General features: G+C 48.9%; 1 protein-coding gene across 1 annotated transcript; it reads right to left on the reverse strand.

Annotated features, from left to right (window-relative positions):
* Positions 1–3,232: 3,232 nt before the first annotated feature.
* USP27X (ubiquitin specific peptidase 27 X-linked) lies at positions 3,233–6,897 on the reverse strand. Its single transcript, XM_047715125.1, has 2 exons — positions 6,770–6,897; positions 3,233–6,264 (listed from the first exon to the last, which is right to left on the reverse strand). The coding sequence occupies exons 1-2, from the start codon at positions 6,895–6,897 to the stop codon at positions 3,915–3,917; spliced, it is 2,478 nt and encodes an 825-aa protein (XP_047571081.1). The 3' UTR covers positions 3,233–3,914.
* Positions 6,898–12,756: the final 5,859 nt, after the last annotated feature.

Raw genomic sequence — 12,756 nt, forward strand, 5'->3', positions numbered from 1 at the left:
TTTCTTGATTGGAAAAGACCTCTTGGTTGATGGCATCCCTGATCAGGATTCCCCATGGATGGGGAAGAAGTGAGGCAGTTGCATATGTGAATTGTGGGCCAGAGTAAGTCTCAGCATTTGGCTACTCCAGGAAATGGGAAGTTGGTGGGGTCCTGAATTTTCAACCAGGTTAGGCCAAAAAACTGTGGGAGGCATGTACAAGGAGTGAAAGGGAAGGGCCGCATTGTTTGGTCTCTCATTCTGAGCTCTCTGGGTGGATAAGACCCCCATCATGAGCACTCACCTGCTGTCTGTGCCCTTCGGGGCCCAGATCATAAATCTACATGTGAACCGAGTTCCCCTGGCCTTCCCAGCTTGTGGAAGTAGATGGAGTCAGAGTTAAACATTAGCTTGAGTTTCACCAGCTCTAGCCCACATTTGCTCACACCGGAATCCCAGCCGTCACGTAAAATAGCCCAGATATGTCTGAAAGTCACCCATAAGTCACAACCCCATCTGTTGTTGACCCAACCCATGTTTTTCCTTACTTAGTCTGGGCCCCAGCTTCCTGCCTGCTGCCCCTGGAGCTGTTTAAGAACTCACCCCTTCCCTGCTCCCCTCCCCACTGCTGCTGTGCCCACCACGGAGGGGGGGGACGTTGATAAAGGCGTCAAGGGCATTCCGTCCTGGTCCCCCCCCCCCGCCCCCGGCCAAGAAGACCCCACCACAGTGGTACCCACCCAAGGGGCCAGACATGCCTGACTCTTCATTGGAAATCAAGGTAACACATACCTGCCTAATACACTGGTGCCCCGGGTCCCACAGTGGTGTGATCCGCAAGCGGGCCCTGGCTGATGCTGTTACATTCAGTGGCTCAATTTTGGGGTTGGTGACAGGTAGGGGCATAGGGCTGGGCTTGAATGGCTCCCCTGTTGCTGAGGGACAATGGTGTTTCCTAGAGGAGGTGTGTGCTTCCATTAGGAAGGGCCAGGCACAGCTGCTCCCTCTGGTGGTCGTGCTTTGCACCAGCGGAGACAGGCGGGTCAGCCCCAGCCCGCTCGCGCCATTCCTAGCTCCTAGGACTATTCCTGAGTGCAGGGTACTTAAGACACTTTCTGTGTCAGACAAACCCAAAATGAGGAACAGTCTATTAAAAATGCTAATGCCATACAAGACAAAGTAAATTTGTGGAAGTGTTCCAGACTAAAGGAGGCTAAAGAGACATGACAACTAAAAGCAATACCTCACTCTAGACCGGATCCTATGATGGAGAGGGGAGCGCTGTTAAGGATGTCGTTGGGCCAACAGACAAAATTGAAGTACAGACAGGAGATCAGATAATAGTATTGGACCAGTGTTTTTTTAATTTTATTATTTATCTGAGAGAGAACGAAAGCAAGAGAGATCACAGAGGCAGAGGGAGAAGCAGACTCTCCACTGAGCAGGGAGCCCGATGTGGGGACTCGATCCCAGGCCCCCTGGGATCATGACCTGAGCTGAAGGCAGTCGCTCAACCAACTGAGCCACCCAGGCGGCCCCAGATCAATGTTAAATTTACTGATGCTCTTACCTATATACCGTGATGTAGAGAACATGCCCATTGGTAGGCAATGCATGCTGAGGTACATTAGGCACAAAGGGCTACGATGCATGTAACTTACCATCATATGGTCCAGATACACACACACACACACTTACTTAGGAGTGTGCATACGTGTTAGCAATCGGTGAATCTGGTAAAGGGTATACAGATGTTCTCTATACTATTTTTACTTTTGCCACTTAGCCCTGGGTTTAAACCATTTCCAACTAAACAAGCTGAAAAATGCAAGAGAGTTTCTGTAAGCAATCAGAGGCTGGTGGCACATGGCTTCCTGAGCTCTTCCTGTGACAGAGATGAGGAGTGAGGACATGGCTGTCTTCCCAAGAGGTGGTCAGATACCCTGCATTAAGTTGCCAAGTGACACCTGAGGCCTCTCATTGTTTGATCTCCCCCATCCTACAAGATACCGAAAATAACACTTTTGACATATTCTCCTGAAGGATCATGGGCCCTGGGTGTTGGCAAAAATTCGGTTATGAAAGGAAGGTGTATTGCTTGAGTCACCCAGTTAAGTGTTTTGACTATCTCTTACTCTGGGCCAGGGCCGAGTATGCAGTTCCAGGTACGAGAAGAGCCACAACCCCATCCTAAAGAAAAATCTGTGAGCCCATTGGGGATGCACCCACAACCACAGAAATAAATCTGTATTCCCAAAGGAGTGGACCAGAAAGTAGACTTGGGAAGCCCCAGGGGTGAGGGTGGGGGGCCAGCCTTTTACCAGAGCCAGTGGATCCAAGCCCCATGGGTCTGATCCAGTTTCCCTCCCCCCAAGATTTTCTAGGTTATAGGTCCCTTTGTACCTGGCACTAGAGAGAAAAGAAGGAAGCGCCAGTGCTCACCCCCTCCTGGGCACATCTCATCTGTCTTATCTGTTCTGGCTTAGAGACCAAGGTGCCACTCCATCGATATCCCTGGGCTGGCAGACCGGCAAGCTTTGGAAAATAGTCCTATGGATCTATGCCTGCAGGTGGATCTTATAGCCACAGGCATAATGCTCAGGGAAGGCAAGGGCCAGCAAACACACTCATGAGGAAGCCTGGCAGCATACTGGCCCTGAGAGTCCCATCACAAGGGTGATGAGTCATGAAAACACCACGATGGTCTTCCAAATGGACGGAATGACTTTGGGAGACAGTTGGGGAACTCTCCCCCCTCCCCTGGCGTGGCACTGGTTGTAATGCGCTTATATGGGGACCATAGTTGACTCCATTGTCTTAGCGGTCCAGGCAGACAGTGTTGGAGGGTTATAAGTGTGTGTGTGTGTGTGTGTGTGTGTGTGAGTGAGAGAGAGAGAGAGAGAGATACTGCACGTGACACGATGCGTGTCCGTTCCGTCCACGGTCTCAGGGAGGACTGATCCTCACCTCTGATGCATTCTGGTCCTGGTCCAAAGAAGTTTTAGATCCAACAAACGTTTACTGAGCCCCTACAAAGTTCCAAGCCTTTTACTTTATACTTTGACACATTTTATATCATTTAATCTTTAACAATAACCCTTTAAGGTAGGAATTATCTGCATTGTACAGATGAGAAAACAATCGCAAAGAGGTTCATTGATTTGCTCAAGTATATCATACAGCTTTTTCTTTTTTTTAACACTCACACACTATACTCTTAGCTGAGGCCTTTCTGTGCTGGTCGCTTATCTTACAGGATTTTTTTTTTTTTGTCTTCTCTACTTTTGGAGCAATCGCTCCCCTTATACAAGCCCCCTTCTTTCTTCTCCTTTCACTAGCCCCACGGGCTTTTTTTTTTTTTAATACTGCATTTAATAGCACAAAAAATCACGAATACAAAGAAACTGGCAAAGGTGTTTGTCAATGAGATATCCTTGCCTCCTCCACTTTTCCGCTTTCATACCCATATAGGTCATGGGCTGCATTTGTATACTTTTCTTTCCACCCACACCCCCACTGCCGAACATATAACTGTTATGTGATTGGTCAGTTGAAGCTGAAACACCCATGGAGAAAGATGTTTTACGGTTACAAGGGCACACACCCCCCCACACCACCCCCCTCCCACCCCACACTTTCCCACACAATCTTTTGGAGGAATATAGGATATGTACCAGTGTCGGGATTTCCCTGCTCCTGCCTTCCCTGCCTAGAGCATTCCTGCCATTGAATTTTCCTTCAAGGGACTGCTTAGACTAGAGCCTCTTCTCCCGCCCCGTCTATTTCTCTTCCAACCAGGACCTCTCAGACACTGGGTACTGTTCAATTCTTACTCTGTCGGGCCCATGGGCCACGCAAGTAGGTCCTTTAAATCTCGATGCCAGTTGTCGGACGGGGGTTGCCATCTCCCATGACAGGTAGGTCTGCGTATCGCTTCAGTAGGCTTGTGTACTCATTTCTTTCACTTTTTCTGACTCATGTTCCAGGACCTGTTTGTGATAGAACAGTAAATACCCTTCACTGTCCAGAACGTCCTTGATACTGGCCTTGGTGATGACGGCATCATCACACTTGAACCACTGGTCCTTGTGGTGCCGGATGAAGCTGGTGTAGTGGCCACTCTCCAAGGTTCCTTGGTGATTAACCACAGCAAACAAGGAATACTTATTCTCATCGTTTGCACTGTTGGTTGGCAGCTGCAACTGTCCATTCATCCTGCTCTCTTTACTCGAGGCCATGAACGGTGTCATATCCAGCTCCAGAGGGAAGGATATGTAGGTAGTGATCTTGCGCCTCTGCTTGGCTGAGTGTTCAAACCGTTTGAAATGAAAACAGGCAACAACGGGTAACTTATTCATGGTGAGCTGTTTGGTAGATTCCTGGTAGCTTTGGCAACTACCACACTTGATTTTGGCACTGCTTCCCAAGTGCTCTGGCCTCGTAAACCTTCGCAGGCAGTCCGTGAGGGTGGTGATTCCTGGCAGGTGGCTTTCCCCATTCACACTGCTCTCCCTCCCTGGGCTCATGGGCCAGAAGGAGGTACAAGAGCCAGGCAAGTCCAAACTGATGTCCCAGCATGGGTCTATGGTGGTGGAGACACCATGGCAGGCTTGACAGGTGACATCGGACTGCAGGCCACCTGTGAAGATTTGGTCTATGATGCAGTTACAGTGGTTGGGATTGTTGGCGGCCTTCCCAGCGTCATCCCCTTTGCAGTGCCTGTGCAGGACATCTAAGGCCGCAATGAGGAACTCGTGGGCATCCTGTTGCCTGTATCCTGCTAAGTGACGGGCGTGTATCCATACCAGGTGCAGCAACTTGTAAGGAACGTGAGGAGACGGGTTTCCAGAGTACAGCTCCCGAAAAAGCGATGACATCTCACAGACCAGACACAACTCAGGGCTTGGCATTTCACATCTGTGCCGGTCAGAGAGGAAGAAATCTCTCAGGATGGGCGTGTGGGTGAGGGCCTGGACGATGCAGTTCATAAAGCACGTGTTGCCGAGATTGATCAGTCCTCTTAAGCCGATGGTGAAGCTCGACGTGATTCTCCTCCTCCTTGGGTTGTGTCCCAGCAGTTCTAACTCGGGTTTGGTCGTCTCCCAGGTCGGGTACTTCTCCCCGAGTCCCGGCACTGAACACTGCTGGTGAGAAACCTCGGTTGAGGTGGAGGCTTGTAATTTCAAAGCCTCTCCTTGCTCTTCTTTGGCAATTTGCTCAATGTCTTTGTCATATACGTAGTCCTTACACATAAAGCAGTATATACCTCCATAATAAAGGTCTACGGCTAAGTTGTGTTGCTTCGTCTCAGCGTGCTCGTGAATGTGTTTCTCTGTGAAGCAGCCAAAGAAGACACAGGAAAGGCAAGAGTGAAGTCTGTTCAAATGGGTGCCACACACATGGCAGACGCACGACTTTGCCTTGCTTTTCCTGGTCTCTGGGGTTCCACACCACACGAAGCACTGGTAGATCACCCGCAGTTCCTGCCTCCAGTTCTCTCCCACCTTAAAGCTGTTCACGTGGGAACAGCCTGGTGGACCCACAGCGAAATCCACATCCAGGCATCCGCCCCCAGGGCCGCGCCGGGGCCGGGGCCGGGGCGGGGGCCGTGGCCTAGGCTGCGGCGGGGTACGGAGCCGGGTCTGTGGCCGTGGCCGGGGTCGGCGGCGGGGGGCACGACTGCGCCGCGGAGAGGGATCGGGGGCCCGCGGGGGGTCGGAGGGAAGGGTGGGGGGAGGAACCTCGTCGCTGCTGCCGCCACCGCCGCTCCGCGCTGGGTTCTCATCCTCCAGCTCCTGCTTCGGCTCCCCCTTCGGCTCCTGCTCCGCCTCCGGTATCGGCTCGGGTTCGGGCTCCAGCTTGAGCTCAAGCCGGCGGCCCGGACCCTCCGCGGTCTCCACCTTCCCGGCGGCGTCCACCTTCCCCGCCGCCTCCACCTTCCCCGCCGCCTCCACCTTCCCCTCCACCTTCGCCTCCGCCTCCACCTTCCTCTCCGCCTTCTCCGCCGTCTCCGCCGTCTCCGCCTCCTCTACCTCCTCCGCCTCCACTGGCGGCGGCTCCTCCCCCTGCTCGCAGGGCTCGGGCGGCCACTGGGCGTGGCGGCGCGGGGGCCACGCAGACCTGGGGTGTCCCCCGCCCGGCCTGAGGGAGCGCGGCGGCTGTGACAGCTGGACCCAAAAGGGACTTTCACTGAAGGAGGCGGCGGCGGAAGCAGGCGACGCCCCCCGGGAATCCTCCCGCCGTAGCCCCCTAGCGGAGGCCGCTTCGGCAGCCAGGCCCCGTTTCCTTTAATTCAGTATTTCCCAAACTTGCTTGTTCACGAGAATCACGTGGGGAGCGTGTTAAAATTACAGATTCCTCGGCTCCACCCGCAGACCTACTGAATCAGAATCGCGAAGGGAGGCGCTCCGGAACCTGTATCTTTAACTGGGGCCCGAGAGGATTCTTATGATCAGGCAAGTTTGGGAAACACAGCTCTAATTCATTGAGGCTGGCGGGAAGGGGGGCGGGGACCGCGCAGTCTCTTTAAGGCGCTTCCAGTTCTCGGCTCCAATCGCAGCTCTGACCCCCTTCATCGTCTCCTCCCCTCTCGTCGTCCTTCCCCTCGTCCATGCAGCTTCCCCCAGCACTGCGGGGCCAGGGACTGAGGAATCGCCAAGTCCAGAAACGTCTCTGGGGCTGCGAAATGGCCCCTCAGAAGTCAGGTCCTGAGAAGCAGTCAGAGACCGTGATAGGCCATCATCTCCACAGCTGAGCCTGCCCCCAGCCCCGTGCCAGGCTCCCCTCCCACCCCGGGTTCTGCCCCTCCCGAGAAGGACGAAGCCCCAGGGCCAATCTGGGGACGGGCCTGGACCCCAGATCCCGAGGGGCCGAGCTCCCAAGGCCGCTGGGTCCGAGGAGGCACGTCCCTTTGCCCATCTTATCGGTGCTCTGCGGAATCTGTGCCTGCCCCTCACCTCCTCCTCGGGTTCCCAAGGCCGCGGGCGGGGGGCGGGGGAGGGCATGAGGAGGATTTGGCAGTCAGCCTTCTGGCCCAGGGAACGCTGAGCAGCCCGGGGGCAGCGGGAGGGACAAGGCACCACGAGGCCGAGCCTACTGCCCGCACCTCCCCTACAGCTGAGAAAAGGGAAGAAACCGCCCCAAGCCCCTTGAGGCTGGCAGAGCCCCGGGGCAGGGAGGGTGGGCAGCAGGTGGGAGTTGGGGAGGGGCGGGGGCAAAGAACAGCGTCGGTAGTGGAGCTGCTGGCAGGGTAGGGGCAGGCCTGGGTCTGGGGGCCTCGGAGAGCTCCTGCCCGCAGAGCTGCTGGCACTTAGCCAAAGTGGCCACAGGTGCTGGTCCCAGGGAGTCAGGACAGAGCTGGAAAGGAGATAGCCGGTGTTCAAAGATCGAGAAGAGGGTGTTCTAGGAAGAGTCCGTTCCCTGAGTCCTGGGATGGCTGGCCTTGGCCCGGTACACACGGCCTGGCTCGTGGGGCCGTGCTGGCTGAGTATACCCTAGCGGACTTCTGCTTGCTTAGCACTGGACATGGCCCCGCAGCCTAGCCCCTTCCTGCAGGGAGGAGGTGGTATCTCGGCCTTCCCGGGGTTAGTGTCAGGAGTTGGTTGTCAAGAATTAGGAGCCCTGAAGGATAGGATGCTTGGTTCCCATACAGCTAAAGTCCCCAGGAGTTGCCCTGGTGCCCTGCCTTCCTAAGCCAAATCTTGCTTCAATTCCTTGAAACACCCCAGCATCCTTCCAATAAATGCCTGCCCTTTGTGGCCTGCAACTGGAGGAACTGCAACTAGCACACCCACTGAAGGAATCCTCCTGCTCCCAGCCCCCCCCCCACCCCACGCTGCTGCCGCTGCTGAAAATGACTGAGGTCATGGAGCAGAGTGAGGCTGGAGAGGGTACGGTCATCCCACCTCCGCAAAGTGACAGACATCAAAAAGATCGAAAGATCTCCGTGTGCCTAAGACTGTCTACCCTCCACCCTTGATGACTAACCATGGCAACCTGACTGCCTTCCCAATCAAGCTCCTGCAGAAGCCCACATGTCCAGCAGGTTCGGAAGTCCTGAGACTCTGCCATCATTCGCCCAGCGAAGGGGTATTCGGCTCCAGCCCAGAGCTGGATGTTGTACTGCGAGCTGTAGGCAGCGCAGAACCAAACAAGCTGGCTCCATGGCCACAATCAGGGCTGGGTTCCCCAAAAGGCAGACTAAGGAAGTGTCTGGGTCACCAGCAGAGAAGAGGCACCAAAAACAAAAGAATCGAGAAAAAAAATATCGGAAGCAGTTTGACATTTGATTTTTTTTAAGTAGTCCTCATGAGAAAAGTCAAAATTTTGTTGTACTTCCTTAACGTTTTTTTCCTGATTGCATGTTGCTTTTGCTGTGAATCACGTGCCTTGGGGGGTGTGCGTCAGCCTGCTTGCATGTGTCTCCATTCAGTCCTGGCAAATGTCACTGCGTCTACCTCACAAAGACCTGACTGAAGGCTAGCAAAAGGGGCTGACTTAGGAGAGACCCCTCCTCATTATAGTTGAGGCGACTGGGGTTGAACATGGTTCTGACCACAAGGTGGCAAAAGCGTATATGACACTTCTTTGAACATACGTTTTGTACGTTTCTCTAAAACTATTGGTTTATATCCAAATACACTCTAAAAATATTTTTTAACCTTGGGCTCCTTTACACATCTTTTTGTGTTGACATCTAAAATTTTGCATCAAAAATGTCAGCTGCAAATAATGTGAATCCTGACAAATACTAACATTCACAAACAAAATTGTTATGTTACAATTTTACATGAAATTAGTGGAACCTAATTACCTTAATGATTTGAAAGCCACCATCATTCATTTTAAAAATTCACAGACGAGTTCTTGATGGTTGGCAGCTGTACATTTTTCCTTTTCTCCCTAAGTTCTTCATTCTATTCTAATAGAATTTTACCCACATAATATATATTTTTGCACTCAAAATGACTTTATTGATAATCCTATCATCTTTCCCTGCAGCAAAATATGTAAACATATTTTTCTATTTAAATGCTTTTTTAATGTTCCTGTGAACCTAAAGCTCTAAGTGTTGTGTCAAAATTTACTCTTGCTTGAGTTACTATGACAATTAGTATTAGAATGTGATGGAGCAAAAAATTGTAAGTATATTAAAATTCTGGTAGGTAATTATTAAATGTAAAAATTAAAATGTATTAAAGATAGAGGTCTTTTTTGGAAAAAAGTTAATGGGTGTCTCTATGGATAAATATTGCTTATCACTAGAATGAGACAGGATTCAGCATCAGTTCTTTTTCTACTTTGTGTTTGATTAAACGTTAGCACACAGGAACCTTGGTTATATAAATAACTAAAAGGGAATGGACATTTGTTTTAGCAATGTTACTCAAGTCTCTGAATTCCTTTGGAGATCTGTGGGGCAGGGGGGAGGATTACACAATGATTTGTCTTCAAAATTATTTTTCCTGATTTATCAGCTGACAGCTCCATGGGGTTTTCCTTCAGTTTTATGCGAAGCCATCTGAATTGCAAAAGGATTTGATCCCCATTCATTTGTTAGAGCAATTTTTTTTTCTTCACCCTTGACAACAGTGTTCAGCACTGTCTCTCTGGAGCCCTGTGGGTTTTATACCTTGGGGCAGTGCACCCAAGTAAGAATCAGGATAGGTGAAAGGTATGCTTTGTTTTGTAAAATGCAAAAAGGACCATTGCGAAAGAGGAGATGGAAGAGAGAACCAGCTTGATTCTGCCACCACATATGTGTTCGCTGGCAGATTGATTTTAGGAAATATGAAATTTGAGGATAGTAGAAGTTGATTCTCTTAAAAGTCTGCTAATTTACCCCATAAAGAATACCTCTATCCCCGGGTAATACACAATCCACTTTTAAGTTTGCTGGTTTATATTTGTTATCATAACACTAATATATACAATATTTGTGGGGCTTTTTAAAAAAGACTTTATTTGAGGGGCGCCTGGGTGGCTCAGTCATTAAGCATCTGATCGTGGCTCAGGTCGTGATCCAGGGGTTCTGGGATGAAGCCCCACATCAGGCTCCCTGTTCCACGGGGAGCCTACTTCTCCCTCTCCCACTCCCCCTACTTGCGTTTCCTCTCTCGCTGTGTCTCTCTCTGCCAAATAAATAAAATCTCTTAAAAAAAAAAAAGACTTTATTTGAGAGAGAGTGAGCGAGCACTTTGGGGGAGGGGCAGAGGCAGAGAATCTGAAGCAGACTTCACGGGCAGCCCCAATCTTGGAGCTCAATCTCATGACCCTAAGATCAGGACCTGAACCGGAGGCTTAACTGACTGCAACACCCAGGTGCCCCCAATATTTGTGGTTTTTAAAAAGGGTTCAGAAGAAGGCATAACACAAAAGGTTAAAGCCTCTCGTGTTCCTGCCAATCACACCCAATCTATTCCCCTGAAATGACTACTTGTTAACAGTTTCTTATGTATGCTTTGTGAACTTTTCAATGCAGATACAAGCAGGGGGAGTGGGTGTTATATACATTTATCCTTTTCTCTTATACATTTATCTTAGGTATTTATCTTATCCATTTATCCATTTATCCTTATACCTTTATTCTTATACATTTAACCTTTTATGAAATATAAATGAGACTGTAACATACATATTGAGCTACAATGTAGCACTCTATATTGGGCATCGGCCGTTTTCTCCAAGTGGATCTACACAGCCATTGCAATGCCAATAAAAATTCCAGTGGGTTTTAAGGGGGAGACTTTCACAAAATCAATACAGAAGAAAAAAAGGCATCTTCCCCCTTCCTAGTTTCTCCTTCTTCCTCCTGAAAATGAGGATATAATGGTTATAGCTGAGTAGCCATCCTGCCACCAGAAAACGGATTACCTCTGGACCTATTCTTACGAGAGAAAAAAAAAAAGCCATATTTTACCAACTCTAAGATAAGAGGTACACCTCTTCTTGTTTCAGCATCTCTGAAATCTTTGACAGTTTATGATTATATTTGGTGGCATTTTTTTTCCTTTCTTGGTGGTACATACAGTAATGGGGTGTCTTGCAGTCGATAGTGTCAGAATCAATAACACACTTGAAACATTATCCTGTTTGAGCCTTTGTTATTTGGATCGCAGTCATGTATAGGTGATTACAGTTCTAAATGATAGCAAGCTTTCTAGTTCACTCCTAATCATGTCCCAAGTCCTATCCTAGCCTTTAAGATTTTTTTTTTAATTTATTTGACAGAGAGAGATCACAAGTAGGTGGAGAGGCAGGCAGAGAGAGAGAGAGAGAGAGGGAAGCAGGCTCCCTGCTGAGCAAAGAGCCCCATGCGGGACTCGATCCCAGGACCCCGAGATCATGACCTGAGCCGAAGGCAGCGGCTTAACCCACTGAGCCACCCAGGCGCCCCCTATCCTAGCCTTTAAAGCCTATAGAGTCTGACCACAGTCTCTTAGACTTCACTTCCTCTCAACTCAGCCTTGCCCGAAACAAACTGGATTTATTGTTGTTCCTTCAAAAAGCTAAGCTGGCTCCTGCTTCCAAACCTGTGTCTTTACTGTTCTTTCTGCTTGGAAAGCTCTTCCCCTAGAAATCCTCATGCTTTCTCCCTCACTTCAGATTGCTGCTTAAATACCAGAGTCTTTCCTTGCTCTCTATGTAAAATAACACCCCATATCTGCTTTTCCTTCAAAACACTATCACCACATGATGTGTTAAATATTACACACACATAAAAAAAAAAGACTATAAACGCCACGAGAGTAAGATGTTCACTATTCCCAGTGCCTCTTTGGCACTTAATGCATTTGTGAAATAAACGAATGCATTCTTTTCATTATGGGTGAAGATGACCGTAGTTTCAAATGTTTATTGGCTATTTCGTATTACTGCTCATGTGAACTATCTGTTCACATCATTTGCCTATTTTTTGGCTTCTTATTAACAATAATAAGTGACACTTATATGGCAGGTTTAACCTTTACTCCAATTTTAGGAAGTCGGTGTTGTCATTGTTATCATCCTCGTTTTAGAGGTGAGGAATGTGAGACACAGAGAAATTGAGTGATGCTCAAGGTCACACAGCCAATAAATGATGGACCTGGGATTCAAACCCAGTGGTCAGAATCTAGAGTTTGGATTCTTTACCACTAGGCTATTAACCCTTCATCGGTCATACTCTAGTATATTTTTCCCATTTGTCATTTGACTGTTGTATTTTATTTCATTTTTTAACCTTATGATGTTTAAGATTATTATGTAGTCAATATTCTCAAACTTCTCTTGATTCTGGAATTTAGTGTCTTTTTTAAACTTTTTTTTTTTCCTAATTACAAAAGCATAGAGCAAGTGCAAAGGTCCTGAGGCCAAAAGGAGCTTCATAATTTTAAGAAATGAAAATAAGGCCAGAATGGCTTGAGTTTGGTGATCAAGAACGAGGAGCGTGATATAAGATGAGGATAGAGACACAAGCAGGGACCAGATCACCTGCAACCTTGCAGACCATTGTATAAGATTTTTAATATTCTCCCACAAGCAGTGGGAATCATTTGGCTGGGGAGTAGCAAGGGATTGGCATGATATGATTCCTGATTTACACACAATAATTATAATCAAATAATTAACATTTATTGATGGTTTATTATGCCAGGCACTTTTAGGAGTATTTTACTAAGTTACATAAACCTCCTAACACCCTGATGAGGTAGGTACTGATACTATTCTCACTGTACAAATGCAGCACAAAATCCTTAAGTAGCTTGACTTCCCTTGTGCTTACTCTCTGCTTCTATA

This window comes from Lutra lutra, chromosome X (assembly GCF_902655055.1).
Source record: "Lutra lutra chromosome X, mLutLut1.2, whole genome shotgun sequence".
Lineage (NCBI taxonomy): Eukaryota > Metazoa > Chordata > Mammalia > Carnivora > Mustelidae > Lutra > Lutra lutra.